The 19,856-nt window shown below is 35.5% G+C and overlaps 3 protein-coding genes across 8 annotated transcripts; all 3 read right to left on the reverse strand.

The window, feature by feature from the left end:
- Positions 1 to 608: 608 nt before the first annotated feature.
- On the reverse strand, positions 609 to 4,761 carry LOC107227855 (ABC transporter F family member 4). 3 transcript variants are annotated; one of them, XM_046732458.1, is made up of 4 exons: positions 4,342 to 4,761; positions 3,668 to 4,064; positions 1,656 to 2,367; positions 609 to 1,502 (listed from the first exon to the last, which is right to left on the reverse strand). In XM_046732458.1, coding segments are annotated over exons 2-4 (1,032 nt in total). In that variant the 5' UTR covers positions 3,987 to 4,064; positions 4,342 to 4,761; the 3' UTR covers positions 609 to 1,501. The 3 variants fall into 3 exon arrangements, with proteins under 3 accessions (XP_046588414.1, XP_046588415.1, XP_015524609.1); XM_046732459.1 differs by lacking the exon at positions 4,342 to 4,761 and adding an exon at positions 4,151 to 4,330 and having other exon boundaries at positions 3,668 to 4,070; XM_015669123.2 differs by lacking the exon at positions 4,342 to 4,761 and having other exon boundaries at positions 3,668 to 4,330.
- A 133-nt stretch (positions 4,762 to 4,894) lies between these two features.
- Positions 4,895 to 9,747, reverse strand: LOC107227847 (inositol oxygenase). Its single transcript, XM_015669113.2, has 6 exons — positions 9,631 to 9,747; positions 7,836 to 8,019; positions 6,725 to 6,933; positions 6,506 to 6,642; positions 5,962 to 6,192; positions 4,895 to 5,410 (listed from the first exon to the last, which is right to left on the reverse strand). Exons 1-6 carry the CDS (start codon positions 9,646 to 9,648, stop codon positions 5,302 to 5,304), a joined length of 888 nt encoding a protein of 295 aa, XP_015524599.1. The 5' UTR covers positions 9,649 to 9,747; the 3' UTR covers positions 4,895 to 5,301.
- A 697-nt stretch (positions 9,748 to 10,444) lies between these two features.
- LOC107227848 (splicing factor, suppressor of white-apricot homolog) lies at positions 10,445 to 17,844 on the reverse strand. 4 transcript variants are annotated; one of them, XM_046732454.1, is made up of 9 exons: positions 17,589 to 17,844; positions 17,223 to 17,400; positions 15,502 to 15,671; positions 15,208 to 15,413; positions 14,260 to 14,482; positions 14,007 to 14,086; positions 12,798 to 12,962; positions 11,104 to 12,368; positions 10,445 to 10,927 (listed from the first exon to the last, which is right to left on the reverse strand). In XM_046732454.1, exons 2-9 carry the CDS (start codon positions 17,252 to 17,254, stop codon positions 10,759 to 10,761), a joined length of 2,310 nt encoding a protein of 769 aa, XP_046588410.1. In that variant the 5' UTR covers positions 17,255 to 17,400; positions 17,589 to 17,844; the 3' UTR covers positions 10,445 to 10,758. The 4 variants fall into 4 exon arrangements, with proteins under 4 accessions (XP_046588410.1, XP_046588409.1, XP_046588411.1 ...); XM_046732453.1 differs by having other exon boundaries at positions 17,223 to 17,510; XM_046732455.1 differs by having other exon boundaries at positions 17,289 to 17,510; positions 17,589 to 17,843.
- Positions 17,845 to 19,856: the final 2,012 nt, after the last annotated feature.

Raw genomic sequence — 19,856 nt, forward strand, 5'->3', positions numbered from 1 at the left:
TTCTTCATTTATTTATTGTAAAGTTTGTTTTTGTCGTTTTTACGTTGATAAAAAGTCTCGAAGTTTGATATGAGAAAGTTCATACAAACATAGAAGTACGAAAAATATTCATTTTTGAACTTTGTTTATCAATTCTTTTACATTTGTAGTTTATTATTACCATTTTTAATAAAAGTGATTTAAATACAAAACTGAAGTTAATTATCATTTGCAATGTGTAGAAAATAGGTAATTTTTCTTAAAGTCCGAAATTTCGTTCTGGTTCTTACATGAGCAAACTTTATCCAATAAAACTATTTTTTTAAATTATCAGTAACGTGGAAGAAATCAAAACTTGAAATCAAAAACCCAGACAAAATTCGTGTTGCCGGTGTAATAAATAATAAATATAGAGCATCTTAGCACTGGCCCTCAGAGATGTAGTCATTTGGGACCAAGATTCGATCACCCAAATGTTTGATCAGATGGTCGATAAATCTGAATACCTATCAATTCATTCAAAGCAGAGAAATTTTGATTGAAATTACGGTATCGAATGTGATTAATGAGTCCTCAGAGGAATTGCATGACTTACATGAATGTTTAATGGACTGTTAAAACGGGTAGGCTTAATTTTATAACAATTTATTTAAAAAAATAAATGCAATCAGTGACGTAACGTATTGACACATGGTTTCCCTGTTATACATATGTCTTACTAGGTATCACTATAAGTTGACAAGTCATATCCGTTGTTCTAGACTAATTTACACCGCAAACAATAACAGATTTGGTTTGATAAACCTTTAAGGCAGCGTAGTTAATTGACAACAATAGCTAATGTTGTTATTATAGTATCCAAGCTTACAATTATTAATTGACAGGATTAGCTAGTTTTAACACACAGACAGATGTACGGCTACTCTATACAGCATTCAATGCCATTTTGATACCTACTCATTTTGATTTTAGGATATACAGTTAAAGTCAAAAACAGTAGTTTTTGAGAAGTGAAAGTAAAAGTAAGAGGTTATACTATGACATATCATTGACTTAGTTATTTATATACAAAAGCACAGACAATCAGTTTACCCGAAACATTGTCGAGTAACTTGATAATAAAAATAATCGTGATTACTTGTACAGATATTAGAAACAACAACGTAATTTTGAGTCACGTATTCATCTTTTCATCCAATGTTGCAGTTACAAATAATTTTATACACGGAATGTCGTTATTTTATTTTTTTTCTTCAATTTGTTACAGCTCAGCTGTACATTTCCTTCATTGGAATTATTGAAAAGTATCTAAAAATCGAATTATTTTTAAAAGACATAGTAAACGAAAAAAATGTGGACAAGTGACTTCGCGAGTAATAAAGAACCTTGCCTAGCCTTAAAGATTAAGATAATGTATAAGGGTAACTAATATTTAATATTTAAATTTAATAATTGGGTTAGCAGGTAATTCGTTGTTTTATCAGTGAAAAAACTCGCTTTTTGGATCCCAACTTGATACACATCTGAAATGTAATCAATTTTTGTTAGATGTGAAATTGATTGTTTCTAGGGTCTACTATATTGTATAATCATACTATCATAAATAAATTTCACTTTTCTTATAAAAATAGCAAAAAAAATCCATTGGTATTGTTCTACATCTGATAAGTACATACCAATGACCCTCAGCCTGATCCAGAACTGGTGAATTAATAGCATCATCATCAGTGGATTCGGTGTCAAAGGATTTAGTCTTGAACACAACTTTCCCCTTCTTTACAGGCTGTCTTCCTTTGCCCTTTTTAGTTGCCTTTGGTTCCTCTGATTCATGTTCATCATGTTCGGTATTTCCATTTTCTTGCAACGCGTCTGTAACTTCATTTTCTTCAGAGTCTGATTGAGATTCAAAAATTTCTCCCTGAGCATTAGCTAAATTTTCGGCTTCATCTGCTTCCTCAATCTCTGCTTCTTCCGGTTCTTCTGTTACCTTACTAGCTGCAGCCTTTTTTGCACGGCTGCCTCTGCTTGCTGCCTTCGCACTTATAGCGACATCCGCCAACTTTTTCTGTCCTCTACGTGTTTGTACCACTTCTTTTTCGTCTTCTTCTTCTTCTTCTTGTTCTTCTTTTGACTGATCAACTTTAACTGCATTTTTTCCTCGAGCTTTGACAACTTTTGGTTCGCTCTCAATAACTGCCTCCTCTTTTTCTGCAAATTTCTCAGCTGTGCGCCCTTTAGGCTTGACTTCCTTTGATTTCATTGCCTCAGTTTTTTTTGCACCGCCCTTATTTTTAGATGCCACCTTCTTATCATTATCAGCAGATTCTGCTTTAGCTGGTTGTTGATCCTTGACATTTTTCTTAGATCTTCCTTTGGGATGAGGTTTTACTGACAAAGAAAATTTTAACATAAATAATTACTTCGTACTTGATTTGTACATTCAGGTAAATGTCTTTTTTATTAAAAAAAATCAATAACTACTCTCTCTAGTAAATTCAATGGAATGAAGTCTAATATATGTGATGATTAGTGCGAGTGAAATTTTATAAGCTGACAGTATTTTACTTGAATTGATAATGAAAAGTGTGTATTCAAGGCACATTGAGTATAACATTATAAATGAAACTCTTATGCCAGATTACAGGATAATTCATTTAAAAAGAACTTATTTTTACATATTGACAAAATATTTAGTCATCTTGGAAACACGAGGAAACAGGTGGAAAGTATCATTTGATTCGATATTTTTTTCAAAACATTCAGAAGATGCCGTAGTCGGCTTTACCAACCACGTTAAACGTCACTTATTTTGACCATTACCAAAACCTATGGATTACCGACATAAAAATACCACCGTCAGAGCAATTTTGGATGCAATATTGAATATGAATTTCGAAAAATAAGTTGTGTTTTACACATCAAAAATGGTAAGAAGTATATACCTACAATTAAATTATCACTTATTGCGGGAATACATTTTGTGGTGTTATTGCCGCCTGAAACAAGAGACTTTGGATATTTTTATTTGGCACTAAATGTAGAATTGTGCTGACTGCTGCATTTGGACATCGGTGATGCATAGACTTAGGTAGTAGTCAAAATGAGTGAAATTTTACTCAGTTGGTAAAAACTGACTATAGCATGCTCAATCTGTTATTAGACCGGTTAAACAGCAAGGTGTACCTACATTTGCTGTGGATTTGTCAAAATAATGATTTTATACGAGTGAGGTAGCATTGTGAAAAGAATGTTAGCAAGCTGAAAAAAAATGTGTTCGTTTATCGCAGGGTTGGCATGTTGCTATCATATTGCCCACAGTATATTAGGTTAACGACTTTATATAATAAACAAAAACACATCTTGCTAGAAATTTATAATCAATGTTCGATCCTGGACTGCCCAGGGAAAAGCCGCTTGCAACAATATGTAAATAATACGTTACACATCGCCTCCACGTTATGGTGTAATTCTATTGAACAGTATGAAAATCTACATTTGAGCAAATGATATTGCGTGTAAAAGAAATTTGTATTATATTAACGAGTCACGTGATAGCAGCATCTTCCATATTTTAATAGAGGTATTCTTTGTGGTGACGGCTGTGTTACACGCGACAAAGTTTGGGAACAAAAAAAATATGACCGGAAATACGGGTATTGACAATTGCGTAATTTATAATTTTTTTTACCATTAGGTTCTTCCATGTCGTTTTGCGTTTTTTTCGTCATTGCCTTGACTCGATTCTCGTTCAAGTCTTCTTCGACGTCATTTGCCTTTTTGGCAGCCTTCGGTTTGACCGGCTTCTTAACGGGCGCTGGCACTTCCTCAACCGACTCTGGTTTTTTATTTTTGGCAGCCCTCGGAAGCCTCACTTCTCTCGGCTCGTCTGTAATTACCGATTTTTGTACGGCTGTTTTCTTTTTCTTTGTTGGGCTAACGTCGCCGCCCCGAGCTGCCGTTGCCAAGGGTTCATCTTCGACACGTTTTGCGTTTTTCCGTGGAGCCATGTTTGTTTGCCGGTGTTTTTGGCGGGCTATGCGCCGCGAGTCGAAAATTGAAGGATAAAGACAAGGCTGTCGACGTCGCTATTATCCGGAAAGTTAATCACCGCTTTTGGTATAATTAATGATCTGTCGTTGTGGTCCAAGATTTTTATGATAAAACTGTTCTACCTTCACTATAAGTACGTTTGTGTATGGATCACACGACGCAAATTACTTCAGCATGCGCCCGACAATCAATTTGAAATGAGACGAAAGAAATACCAACGTTTTTTTTTCTATTCTACGAGCTTCGTTTGTCGTTTCGACCAATCAGGGTTGATGTATGTATGCATGCATGTACATACATATGTATACTTACATTACAGAATCCTATCGAATCCTCGAATTGAAATCCGCGACGTCAAGCCACGTGAATGCCTGGAATTCGCTTATAGTGCTGTCAGCAATTTTTTATCTCTCTTACGCCGCCGAGTTTGCGGCTAGCTCTGCCTCTGTCCTAGGGAGTTCTTAGCGCTGCCAGCTTGTTTCGGAAAGTAGCCCTAATGGCACTGCTTTGGCCTGATTAAAAACAGATCAAATTGATTACCGTTTATTACGATTTTCATATGAAATTTGACTTATATTTCATAAACTGTGCTTCACATTTTCATGCATCATTAAACTCACGCATTTAACACTCTGCTAACTTATCTCTTTTTACTAACTAAACATAATGTAATTTATTTAATAAATATTTTTGATAGCAAAGAATAATGGGCACGTTCCGAAAAACCGCTACCAACGCTGAAACCCTCTAGTATTTCGGAACACAACTCTAGACATAAAGTTAACAGTACAAAAGATGTACTCACCAGAAATGATTTGTAAACCACGATTTTAAACGCAACTAATTCAAATAACTCTACGTAAAAGAATGTCAAACAAATTTATTTTACTTCCAACATATTTATTCATTTACAGAAACAATTTGTAATGTCACGCAAACATGGTGTACAGCACAACTTTGCATTCAAGATGGGCCTGTACTAATAACACCGAACCATAACTTCATTTCAGTCAGAAAAAGATCTGGGTACAATACACGGGTCGTCCGCTAAATTTTGGAACACAGCTTATAGACCATTTTAGAGTGGAGCTGGATTATTCCAATATTTCGATTGACGGAATTCTTGTTGCTACTGTTTTTTATATTCTGGATCAGCAATTCAGCCTTTTTGTTAATTCTTATTTATTTATACTTTTCATTATGTCTCAGGATTGAACAATCTCGTCCACTTCGAGTAATGTTTTCTGGCGTTGTTCGACAGCGGGCAAAATTCTACCATTCTATTTCACCAGGGATGTATTTTTCTATGAGCCCCTCATAGTATGGCCACAATTTTTCAATATCGGGAACGGTGTCACTCTTTGAGTAAAGATCGTACTTGCTGAGAACAGAAGCAATATTGCTAGCTGAGTAATTTATTCTTTGACTCTGAAACCTCTTTAAGGGAGTGCCCTGATTGATTTCGGCATTGACGTATATATATCTCCAAATATTGAAGCCTATGTATCTCAAACGCGAAAAAGGGCTTACGCTTAAAGGGACATCCGTATTCTATACGCAATTTTAAACAAAAACACTCTAATACACTTTCATTTTATGCAGAAATGAAGAAATAGCATGAATTCGACGAATTTATTATTGCGATTACGTAGAATCGGTACCATTTCTTTATTTCTACCTCAATTGAAAATATATTTTAGTGTTTTTGTTGAGAATTATGTATAGAATGGGGCTGTTAAGCTCGTTTTTATGTTTGAGATACATGGGTTTCGATGCTTGGAGATATATACGTCAACGTGGAAATCAACCAGGGCACACCCTTAAGCGCCCCGTCAATACTTGAAGATCTAGCCTATGTTTAGAAGTAACTGTTGTATCCGATCACATGCATGAATAAATATATTTTTTTAAAATTGCAAGTGAGTTACTTACTTGAATTCAAGTACCCATTTCAGGTTTTCGTTATCCTTCTCAGTACAAAAGTGAGAATAGTCTCCACTTCCATGCCAAGGGTAAAACGAATGATAACGAATCATAACTAAAGCCTCCTCTGGCAATTTTGACTTATTATGTTTGAGTACGCGATAGAGGAATTCGTCATGACCCCATGACATCATCAAATTGTCCAGTCCGCACTTTGGCTTGTACATTCCATACTTAGTGCTGAAAAGAATTTTTTTCAAAATTTAAGCAAATCAATCATATAACACAGCCAATGATTTACCACTTGCTAATTGTTCAAAAAATATGTATTTTTCACTAGCTATTAAATCTTTGGCTGTTCGGTTCACCATTCTAGTTAGCAAAGGTATCGAATTGAAGATAATGCGTGAGTTTTATAAAAAAAAAAAAAATGGTTTTTGTATAGGTTAAGAAATCGTTTACGAATTTGTGATGGTTGATACAAGACATTACTGAACAGGCATCAAAACATATATGTATATCATGAATATTCATCATGAAAGACGTTAATTACTTGTAGCGGCTGTCCTTGCCATCAGGATTATCTTCAAAGCTGGTATCTCTGTAAACGATATGGTCTCCCCAGGCACAGCCAACAGGAAACGTATCCCCAACTACAGCCCATTGTGGTTCACCGTAGAAGGCCATTACCTAAAATTCAACGTTAACCAACGGTCATATGAAATTTTCTCCCATCTAAACCTGAAAGTTTCCTAAGGTGTTATACACATACCTTGCCAAGATCATGTATTAGCCCTGTGAGATGGAACCAATCGAGATCTGGATGATCCGCCCGGACACGTTCTGCAGTTTGGAATGCATGCACAATATTGGGCAAATTGGAATCCGGATCACTTTCGTCGACAAGGTCGTTTAGCTTGATCAGTGCATCTTTCACAGTCATTTTGAGCTTGTTAAAACGTAGCCAGTCTGCCATACGAGCTAGAAGAGCACAATACTGTGTTAATCGTGGTAGCAATTTATACAGCAGCCATGTTAAAGTTATGGTAAAATTTGCAGGGACGAAATTTTCAATGATATCAATGTATCACACTTCTGTAGTTTTCGTTAAGTTATTGCGGCCTAATCTTCAGAACTTCATTCTCTGCATCTAGAACAATCCATGGACCTGAATTTTCGATCTATACGGTTCTATTGTAGATGGTTTCAATAATAAACAAACGAATTGAAGATTAAATAATAATCAAACACATCTATAACCGGCTTTCCTTGAGTTGACCAAAAGTTATTATCACAATTCAGAATTAGTGGCACCTCGAATTTTCTATCGGGCTCGGTCAATCGTTACTTGAAGCACATACTAATTTACAATGAGCAGTTCTTCATCGTAATTATATTATTATTATTATTATTATTATACGATTATAAATTTCACTTGAATTCTTAAACTTCACCTCTTAGACCATACAAGTATTTATACTTTGTATTCATTTATTGGGAATTAAAAATAACGAGTAGTTTCAATACTTGGTCATTTTATAAGTTATAAATCCAGATCTTAAATTCAGGTTGAAATAACAACAATGGTCTTGATACTAAACATTTATGTTCAATGCATCAATGCATTTTCACACCTGAGATCCTATGACTACAAAAGTAAAACAGTTATGGACATATTTCGACTTGTTTGTCAACAATGTGAGAAAATTTAATTACTGATATGAGTGATGCAACACACCTCAATGTATAATGCAATTATACCTGTGTAAGATCAAGAGTTTTGTAAAGTTATACAATGTCAAATGAAATACGATTGTGCAATGTGAAAATTACTTCAGTCAGTGTAGATGCGCAGAGATAAAATCATCAATCTTAATACTAACAGCGTACAAACTCCACTGTTTGATTAGTATGCATATCATGGTAGGTTTTCCGGACTCGTTCCTTGAGCGGATCTTCTGGGTCTACCGAATAATCTCTGAATTGACTGGCTGATTTTTCCGCGTGCACTGGTTCCGGTCGCAGGTGTTCCGATGGGTCGAGAATTGTAGCCGTCGGCCCAGGCGACTAGAATTTCAAAAATTATGATAAAAATCTAATGCCAAAGGCTGCTGCTGATTAGAAGCTTGTAAAAATTCACATAACGTTGAAGTGCAATTTAATTTTTCAAAAGATAAATGGAGTTATGAGTTATCTTCATTAATCGTTTCAAATCGTGCTATTTAAATTGTTGATTTCTTACTGGGCTGCTGGGCTGCACGGTACGTCATGATAGTAAACATGAATGTACAGCGTTTGTCTTCCGTAGAATAAAAGCGGATGAATATTTGGAGAATACTGATTCAAGATAGCAAACTTGACTTATTTTACGGAGAATTAGAAGGAACACGTGCATACAATCCCTAGTGCTTCAAATGTATTGAATTAGTCTAAAATTTAAAAATTGAAAGATCCAACTTGTCTTATAACTGCTACTGGAACACGGCTTTATCTAGAGGGCTCTAGCTTTATAGCTTTAGCCCCTCCTTACTGCTGTGATTCTGATACGTTATAATACTGGAGTTAAAAATACTCCAGATAGGCCATGTGCGAAGAGACTGTGAGTTAACACAGAAGAAATTTAATTTATCGCCAACTTCCTCTATTTGTTCACGCATTTAACACGTATGTGTGCAGTCCAGCATGTTGACAATGATGCTGTCTAGTCTCTAAATCTTTTCAAATACAACACAGATAACAGTTAACGCGTTTTATATTTGAACTTTGTGATAAGGAAACAAACGTGGAAAGTTTTATCGATTGTTTGTGTTTGATCTAATAGAGAATCGGCAACTATTGTTTTTATAGGATCTAATCCATTTTTTGAATTCATATATTCCACAAATGTACCATTGGCCCATAACAAAAATTAATATAATTATCTACTTTTTTTTTTAAAAATATGTGCTTAACTTTTTTTGCTACACTAGAGTATTATTGCTATTAGGGCAGTAGATAGTTTCATTTTCTTTATCCGTTCAAGCAGTTTGTAAAGGTTTCACGAGTACAGCAACTCGAGGGAGAATAAGGGGTTCTGTATGGTGCAATAACATTCTAACGGGATTGATTACAGCACATTGGGAATCGGATTAAAAATTTCATGTCTAACTTTTGTTGGCTTTCATATGGATGCTACGTAAAGAGAATAAAACTGTCAGAACCCCAAGTCACGTTGTTATTCAAGTGTGGCAAATTTTGTTGGCCACATATTCTTGAAAGAAAAGTAGACTCATATAATTATTTTTGTCATAGGCCAATGCTGCATTTATAGAACATACAAGTGTTAACAACAGATTAGCTACTACAAAAATCAATATAACAATCTGAAGCATTGTTGATGTACAATTTCTTAGATCACCATATATTCTAACTTCATCATGTGCAGATGTGTTTTCTGGTATAAAGCAGTAACTTTTTTCAATAATTAAATGCCAATGTAGAAAAAGTTTGTTTCCCAGAGGTAAGTTTCGCAGTTGTACAAGCCGAAGAAAGAATATAATTGTTTGTTATCCCGTTAATATTTTGGCGTTAAATCTTTGACAGATTGTCGAAATAATACATTGATTGACACTGCGTAATAATTACATTGATTTCCAACACCTATGCCTACAGATTTATAAAAATTTTATTTGTACGTACAATAACTTTGGCAGACATCTCGGCAATTCCTTTAAGGTCAACAGTAGTGCTTCTTACACTGACTCGTTGGCTTTATCGTCGAGCGAATTTATAAATCTCAGCAGCATCACCCTTGACCCTCCAGATTGTTGCGATAATTATTATTATACTAACGTCAGAAATGGCATATCACAGGTCATACTGTCAACTGATTGCTGAATTGTATAATTTCGTAAGACAACGAGGTTTGGCAAATTTTTCCATCAATCACAAGGTTGCATGATTCTTTTGGGGGATTGATAAGTTTCGCAATTTGTTTTCATCGCTTAAATTTTGCTAATCTTATTTTGCAGTAGTCAAATTCAATACAGCAGTACATTATTGTCATTAATAATTATGAAATCATCATTTGAAACCTCTCGGCTATCTCTTTGGGTGTAACATTATTCGATTACAAGTAGATGGTTGTTTATCAAAAAAGGAACTAGTGATCGCAAGTCAAAGAAAATCATCCATTTTTCGAAAATATACGCGTATTCAAACGCGAATAAGATTTTCAATTGGTAATATCTTTTGACATTCAATAATTTTTTCGTGTATTAACATTTGTTGATAATCTTTAACTGTGTTCAATGAAAATTCGCCAATAGTGAGTAATTTCACTCACTGTTTATCTCTATGAATTACATAATTATCAATCTGTTGCTTTATCAGGCTTCAAAGTTTTGCAATTGGTTGATATTTTTCATGAATTTAGATTTACATCCGAAGACAACTAATGGAAGTTGCCAGGTCATAAGTTATCTTTTCAAAGACCTCTAGACCCTTTCATTATTTTGTATGATGATTCAAAATGTCGATGAGTAAATTTTATGTATGCTGACAATTTATGTATTCAGTATTTGTATCAGATGAAGACTATGCAAATGTTCATTAATATTTGGTGTCACGATATAAAATTTGTTTGAAGGTAAAGCTTGAAATGACATTCGATTCATATAAATGTAAAAATAAATTTGGCTGTTAATACATGCAATTTTTTCTTTCTGTTTCTTTAATTTTTTTGTAAATATTTTACACTTATCAAGTGTTATAGCATTATATACAATTTTACATGCATACTTATCTAGTTTTGAAAAAGATATCGTTTCAAGATGCGCCAGAATCTGATTCACTGGAATTACTGTCCTTCCGCGAATGTTTAGAACAATGACTTTGTCGGCGTAATGGTGTTTTTGAACGAGACCGGTGTCTTGATGACGATGATTTTTTGGTTTTCTTGGATTTGTGGAAGCGGGAACTCGAAGGGCTATCGTAGCTGGAATTAAATGTAATAATTATTAAATTAAACGGTATAATGTTCATTATTTGATAATCTGCTATCAACTACATGATTATAAGTTGAGTCGAGGTAGAAATAAACGTTGTACATTGTTTTAGAATGAACAATACCTGGAAACACAAACGACAGCTCGAATTGGGATTTTTAGATACCTTTTGTGCGAGGTCTTTTTTTTCTTGTGCTTCTTGTGCTGTTTACTTCTGTCCGAATGGCTGCGACTTCTACTGCGACTTCTAGAAGATGGCCTTGGGCGTTTGCTGCCCAAGTCGGAACCTTTGAGCCTATTCATTAAGGAATTGCCATTTATTCGTGCGTCCGCATCTTCGCTGGCGGCTGGTGTCGGTGAGGGGATTGAATGAACCTCGTCTGAATCATCGGTTTTTCGAAAGGCAATATTAGGAATGGCGGCTCCGATTTTGGACAAAGCAGGCACTTGTATTTGGCTGAGGAACATTGCAGCCTTCTTTTTCCTTTCTAATTGAAGCTGTCTTTCGCGAGAATTTGCGGCCAGCTTATCCCGCGCAGCAGCGGCAAGTTTGTCTTTTATTCTCTCCTCAGCTTGCTTATTTCTAACTTCTTTTTGACAGTCTTCAAAAATGTCCTCAGTCAGGTCAACGAACTCTTTGTAGTCAATTTTACTCTTCTTTTCAGACTTTGATATCTCTTTATCAATTTTCGACACTCGACTCTCGTCGCTGCTATCAGGCGGCGAGTTAGGCTTGGAATTTGTTTCACGTTTACTTTCTTCCACGTCCTCATCGCTTTCTTCCAGCGGCAGCGCACTACGTTTTTCAATTACAGTCGATTCTCCTTCCTTTGGCTTCTTTATAGAAAATGACACAGTCGTTACCTGTTTGCCACCCTGTTCGTGTTTAACATCTCCCTTCTTCTTGGCCTGTATCATTTTTACCCTCTTCTGCACCTCCTCCATTCGCTGTTGTTTTTTTTGCAATTCTTCCAACTTCTTTTGTTTCTCCTCTTGGGGTTCTTGTTCCTGAAGAAGTTGCTCTTCCGTTAATGCTTTAGTATCTACAGCACCTTCGTAGATCGTTAATTTGTGAGCGTAGTAGCCATGATACTGGTGCGATAATTCAAGAAAATTGAACCTTGGATCCCCTTTGCCTTTCACGATTGCCTCAAAGTCTCTACCATTCTTGGCCACGTAGCTGGCCATCTTATCGATGATTATTTGAACATCGGCAGGTGGGACAATGAAGGAAGGCCTACCCAAAGGCTTTGGTGGTGTTTGTCCATAGGGCACCAGAGATACCTGAACGTCCTTCGCTTGTTGAGGTGGAGAACATGCGCTTGATTGAGATATATTTTCCAGTGGTGGCTCGACTTGTCCGTTCGATCCATAAATCACTGGACCATGCACATATTGCTGAGGTGCTGGCGGATATGGTGCTGGGTAGTTCTGCAAGTGATCGAAGCAAGAAGGTTAATCAACGATACTTTTTTCAGGTTACCATAGCGATATTAAACTCAGATTGTACACACAGGTATATCTTACGAGCTTATCGATAAGAACAATTGGCAGTCTTTTAGGATTATAAAAGATGACAAGAGTGTATGTTTCAAATTCTACCCTTCGATGACCTTGTTCATTCTTTGGGCATATTGACTTGAACTATCCAATTCACTTTTGGCTGTTAGTACCTTTACTCGAGCAATATGATATTTATATATGATCATTTATGGCGTTACTCTAAAAGAGTAACACAGTGAATTCTTTCTGCATTTTACTTTATCCGACCATTATTAATTTCAATGTCCTAAAATTTCGATTCATATCATACTCATATAAAACTTCCCCCGAGTAACCACAAAAACGTTTATTTATTACCTGAGGAGGCACGGGGTAGTAACTAGCTGGAGGTGAAGGCTGAGCACGAATCTCAACTTGGTGGGGTATCCGTGGCGGAGGCGGTTTTCCTGTGATCTTGTTCACCAGCATGGAGTAGGCACAATCGGCTGACGGCTTATACTGAATACTCGGAATACTGGGTGCCTGTGAATCAATTCATTTTGGATAAGTAGGTTGTTCTGAACTAACCCTTACATATTTATACTTCTCTATCCACTGTCTAGACAAATTTAATTAATATTTATTTCAAATCTAAGTACAAGGTCATAACATTCAAATTAGGCGATACATTATAGACAGAATGTTAAAATATGTTTTGACATTGTGCTGAAAAAAAAAAAATAAAATATGTTTGTACCAATGGTACAGGGAATTTATTTTATTTTGCTCAGAGTAAAATGTGTGAATGGGCAGAGTGAATTCAATAGCAGTAAAACTGTTCCAGGAATTTACAAATATTTACAGCGCGATCTAAGCATTCAAGGGTGTGAAAAGGGCTTATCTTTGTTTTTCACATAGACATTCATATTCAAAACATTATTGGCAGATTTTTGCTATTTGCCGCAAGAGCCCCGAGACGGAATTCCATTAAATAGACTAGTGAAATATCTAAGCATTGCTTGAGAACCGAAATGGGCTTATGAAATGGCAACTAAATGTCGTACATTTGAATACCATAGCTATTTTGCAAATAAAATATCCGTCAATAAGTCAAAGATCTTTATACGCAAAAATCACACTGCTCAGTGTAGAGTAGATCATTTATAAATAAAGGGGCACAACGGACGATCCAATGCATACCAGAACCAGCCCTGGAAACAGAAACATTTTACATGTAAGTTAGATTTGCAAAACGTTTCAAATATTTTGGTCTTCCTCCTATTGCTATATGTGCAATTTGTTGACTCGTGCAAATGCAAATTCATATGTACATATATTTCGTAGTAAAGAAGAAGGAAATAACAGAGTTTCTTTTTTGGGCCTGCAAAAATCAGGGTATTGTGAATCGAAGATGTGTAAATGGTAAATATTGCTTCAGCACAAACCTGTCAAATCGCAATACGAATCGAATGTTGCAAAGCTCACTGGCTCCACACTCACCGATTAGAGACCAGATCGTTTTGCACACATTGTTTAATTAAAATAGCACTAGCGATTTAAAATTTTATCTATTTTCTCCAAACTTACCGATTCCACTTTACTAAAAGATGGCGCGAGACTTGGATGAAGATATGATTCGTCATCCCCGTCCGATTCGTCTTCGGTTTCTGCCAAATCGAACATGTCATATTTCAATCAATTAATGAATACATGTTTTTACTGTTCGAGCTTGGACAATTTTAAGGAAATTAAATTTGGCCAATTGTATTCAAATGTGTCATAATAAGATAAGTTGTTAACAGTCCCAGATATTCATGCACAGCTTGATAGTATTACTTACCAGATTGTTCCTTCTCAGGCTGTTTTTCAGGGTTGTATTTACCATCCTTGATTGCAGCAAGGACATGTCTATAATAGGGATGCAGAGGTCCATCGATGGATAGGAATGAGAATTGAGAGTTGTTGGCCTGTTTTGCTTTAATCAGTACTTCCATTTGACCCCCTTGTTGACTAATGAAGAGGGCAGTTTTCGTAATGATGGCATTTAACTTCTGTGTTTCCGGCTGGAAAAGTATGTACGTATTTCACAAACTTTACCCACTGAGCAGTGTTGTACCAAATAATGAGTATTACTGTCTAGATCAAAATACGATAATTCATATACAAATTCATCTTGATATGATGAAAGAGAGTTTCGAACGCAATTATCCTTATAAACGATAAGACTATTCACATTTTCATTTGGATAGTCAAAAAGATATCAATAAAAATGGGATTTTATTTATACAGAGAAAATACACTTCTCCATTAAATAAAATATTTCTCAACAGGTAGCGAATATGTTGTGACTGCGAATAATTTTGTGTTGACACACCGAAAGATTCGGTCGGATCTCAAGTAATAAAATACTTTTCTCACCGCATCCAAAAAAATATTTGTTTGTCTCAATCCGTTTATTTATTGTAGTTGAATTGCGAAATGTTTTTTGCAGAAAAAGGTTTCCATTCAATTAGTCATCTTACAAAATCACATCAGAATCTTGACTCTGAATAGTGTCTTCTATATTTCAGTAAACCGATTATCTTATTTTTAAACCACAAAAAAATATGGAGATGATCAGCAGAAGTATCTAGATGAAGATTAAAGATAAACTTGACGCACATTATCTCTACAAGACAAAACATGAGGTGAATTTATCTACGATGAGTATCTTAAATCTAGATAAAAGTACCTAGACAACTAAATGGTACTAGAGCGACAGTTTGAAAAGTAAAATTATAATATTTACCACAACCATGTCCTCGGGAATTTGAAGCTCGGGCGGAGGGATAAATGCTTGATCTTCGTCTTCCTGAGATCCGTCTGATGGCTTTGGGCTATTTGTGTCGCCACCGCCTGCCACTTGATTAATTTCATCTTCGTTATAATTGTAAGCTACTTGAGCATAAGGATTTTCTGAGTCCAGGGCTTGATGCAACCTCTTTATTTCTTCTTCTATAAAATGTAAATTATACGGAATTCAATGTATTTACCAGTTTGCATGAAACGAATAAAAAGTTATCGATAATATTGAGCTTTGTACCATGGTACATTGTCTCCTCTGCATCGCTGTTATAAAGAGACCGGTAGCGTTCCTCGTCACAAATCTGTTCCACTTTCCTTTCATCCTCGGTGAGGACTTGCCGTAGATCAAATCCACCTGGCGGTGGTTCGTGTACTCGCAGGTCACCCAATGCGCCACGTCCATCGTATCTATCGACACATAACAGGAAAGTTAGAAAAATTAGGGTAAGACAATAATTGTCAGGCACAAGTCATTCAGGAGCGGCTCACAGCTTCAATAACTGAAAATAGAATTGCATTGGTAATTATTAATTAGATCCACCTCAGGGTAATCCTGTGAAAAATAACAAGCGTTCACTTATAGATTATTTCCCAAGTGATGGAACCAATTCAATATGAGAAATGTTTGTGTTTTCCAGTAAAACTTTTCTTAATCAAATTTCTGATAAATGCTGAAAATAGTACAGGACATTCTAATGCTTTACTCAAATAAGATTATTTGATTAAATATCTAAAGTAAAAACTAAACTAGAGATTGTTTGAGAAAAAGTAATTTGGTCAGATTGGTAAGAATAACTCTTAACTCAGTATTACCAGAACTTCTGTCAGCAACTTACCTCAAATCTTCTTTATGTATTAGGTCATGAGTTTCTGTTCTTTTTTTGATAAGCACATATTCGTTTTATAGCAATGAGTCCAGTGAAAAGTTGAATGTGGTTCATTTATCAATAAGTACGAGTATTAATCAGAAGGAAGGAAGAGGGAATATTGCGGAAATAGACCTTTGTAATTTGAAGAAAGCCTTAGGTAAACTATTACAATTAAAGTGGGACATTTGCTTGATCTAAGTATTAGTTCAGTTGGACAAAAAAGTATCGGAATCAGACTGTTACAAATGGCCAATTGTAATTCAGTTTTGGTTTTAAAAGAAAACGTATATTAATGACACACTTTGTATCCAAAAACCCTGGCCTTTCTTAAGAGTATAATAATTAAAATATTAGCAAATTGCAAATTACTTCTGAAAGACTTGCTGAACATGGACATATTAAATCAAGGTTAAGAGATGAAATCTGATACTCTGAAAAGTTTACATCAATTTTACCAATACCATGATGAATATAACGGAAAAAAAAATGACAGCATATTTATTCAAATCTTATTTACAAATTATAACAATTCTCTCGGAAATTCATATTTTCTTGTTATCTGCCAACTATTGGTATATTACCATAGCCGGCTGTTCCTTCTGCAACAACATTAGTACCCCAGTATCATTTGAGTTGAATCTACGAATCCATGAGTCAATTACCATGAAGATAATAATTTCTACGAAACAAGTAAATAAATTTAAGGTTCGCTGAACACTGATATTTAACTGAAATAGCTTCTGAGCTCTGAAATATAACCAAGTAAAGATCAACTCAAAAATCATGAGAAATTGGTTTGTTATTACGATAAATTGCAAAATTTTCACTGGACTTGAAATATTCTACCAACAATATTATTTAAATGAACGGGAGTAAATATCAGATAGTTTTTTGATAGAACTAATAATCCAAGGTTTTAGTGCAGATAAAATTGCTGATATCAGTTTGAATAATGCTGTAAGTATTGAAATCATTAGACAAGGTGAAACAAGAAGAAAAAATACGAGGTAGATCAGCTTTTAAGAATTAATTGGGTGTGTCAGAATTACAATTGTTCCCATCACTCGTGATTTTATACGAAGATACATACCGTGCTGAGTGACCATAATTTAAAATGATCATCAGCCGTCGTTTGTCTCTCTGCGGTGTGTCTCACCTTGCTGATGTACCAAGGATCAGCTACAAGAGTGGTATCCGAAATGCACTGCACTCGTAGTGCACTACGCGCTGTGTCGAAGCACTTTGGTGGCCGCAACACCTGCGGAAACCTTAAACAGCTTCCAGAATGCTTATCCGTACATAAACTGATGGGACCAGTTTGATTGTAACATATTCCGTTGTTATATCCGTGTTTGTATTTGATTTCGACATCACTTTTCTAAGCGTTAAAAGTAGCAATTATAGAAAAATAAACATATATCTTAAGCGATTAAGTTTCTAGGTTAACGGAACGTACCTGTCTATTTTCAACGAGTTATCGGCCATCCATGGGATCAAATGCCTCCCTTGGTCAATCATTTGCGCCTTCTTATCGTCCCGAAACAATTTGCAGCTATATCCGAACACCAACAGCTCCTGTGGCTCTTCTTCCCCATCTTTTTTCCGCAGAATTCCCGAATCAATCATCCAACGCTGACCCTTCGACGACATTTTCATTTATTTTCTGTAACATTACCTATAGGGCCCACAGGTCTGTGTGTTTTTAAGGCGCCGCTGAACTGGTTTATCAAATATACCTAGGTATATTTCGTGACGTTACAAGCACGACAGCGCTCCTAGACGTTCACCGTTGAACTAAATGACAGACTTCTTATGGACAATAAGTGATTTTATTGGTCGGATCTAACGGAAACATAAAAGAAAAACTGCCATCATAAGCGGACTTTTGTCACTTGAAAATATCCTCATTAAAGTGTGCCATATTTACGGAAAGTGTACTGATGGAATAGATTTTCCGGGATTACGTGTGTGCTTTTATACATCCCTAACGCGATAAAACCATTGCACAATGTGCTACAGGCGAATTCGCCATCAGCGCCGCGAGTGGCAAATTCTATAGCAACAAATAGTTTACGACAGCCCCCTAACACTCACCACTGCTCGTATACTAAAAAATTGTACGCGTCTTGTCCCCGTTTTTTAGTTCCTCTACATGGCGCTAGTAGACTTCTGACACCGTCGCTGCCTTCGCTGACCGGACGCAAGCTTGTCAGACAACTACTAGCGCCACTAGTGGTGGAGATTGGCGGCAGAATTGAGGGACATTTTGCGAACCATTTTTAGCAGCGTGTGTCAGGGGGCTGGTTTACGATCAGCGCGCTTCCTTTCGCAAATTAACTGGCAGCGCTAAAAACTCCCTAGGACAGGGCAGAGTTACCCATGAACTCGGCAGCGCAGGATAGAAGATTGACAGCACTGGGAGCTGATATTGCAACGCGCCCTAATTGACGAATATGCTCTAGGCATGTGCGTAACTTTTCGTGGCAAATTGAAACTTTATAACATCACCATACCATGTATACATTCATGATCATGTAAATAGGATATGATTTTACTATGCGCTGGTTGAAAGTTTAAGTTACGTTTCTAATTCTAAAAAATTCAAAATAATTTGTGTATGTATTTCGATTGTGGAAATAGCTTTTAAAATTTGTGCAGGGATTAATAATAATTTCGAAATGAGTAATCGAGAGCTCAACAAGGCATCAAATAGATGTATGCATTAGTTTGTAGTCTGTACGATACAACAATTTTGATGTTGCATTAAACATATGAAGCATTGCGGGATGTGTAATGCAAAACAAAAGTTTCAGGTTTTTTTTCATAACACATTTTTCATTTTTCTGCTAAGTCTAAGGTAATTAATAATTAATAACAAGAAAAAAACTTTTTTCATCAATGTGTCTACAATAATAATTATTAAAAGGTACAATTAGCAAATTACTATATTGTGTATTTACTTTGTGTAATAATAGATAGTAATGTAATTGTAATATGGTTTTTTTTCTCATATTTATAGCGCGATTTCTTCCACGTGCTCGTTCATTTCTACAAATATAATATGGTATCTAATATTTTATTTTTCGTTTATGTATCCACTTGGGTTATTATCAATCATTTATCTTTATTCCTATTTGTATCGTTTAATCAAATACTCAAAATACAAATTTTTTTATGCTATAAGGCGCGTTTCAAGATTATTTAACAGTTTTGTTTAACAATTTTGAAATACCCGCGGCACGCAATGTATAATATTTATAGCTTTGCTTGCACAAGTAAGCCTTCTAAAGAAGTCACCAAATACGTGTATACGCACACCATTAATTCTGCAAGATGACCAGATAATGAAAAAAGAATGTTTTCTTTTCCAAAAATTTTATGCTTTCAAACTACTACAATAGAATTCCGTATTAGATCTTAAAATATGAATTTAGTTACAATCCAACTGAGTTTTTTACAATATTTCATTTTGTAGTAATTATGTGTTATTCCTTACGTATAACACGTGAATGAATCGTAGAAGACTGGCGTGTAACAAGTTTCATTTTTTCTCTGTTAGGTATTCCAATTTACCACTTGTGTAAAATGTACAATTCTACTTGATTATGAGGCAAGTTGGTCACCGTGAGAAATTATTGGGGTATATATATTTAGGAACTTCCTTAGTAGTCCTGTAATAATATGAGTGTCCTTAAAATTCACTTAACTACAAGGATATTTGAAA

The sequence above is a fragment of the Neodiprion lecontei genome, chromosome 2, assembly GCF_021901455.1.
Source record: "Neodiprion lecontei isolate iyNeoLeco1 chromosome 2, iyNeoLeco1.1, whole genome shotgun sequence".
Taxonomy (NCBI): Eukaryota; Metazoa; Arthropoda; class Insecta; order Hymenoptera; family Diprionidae; genus Neodiprion; species Neodiprion lecontei.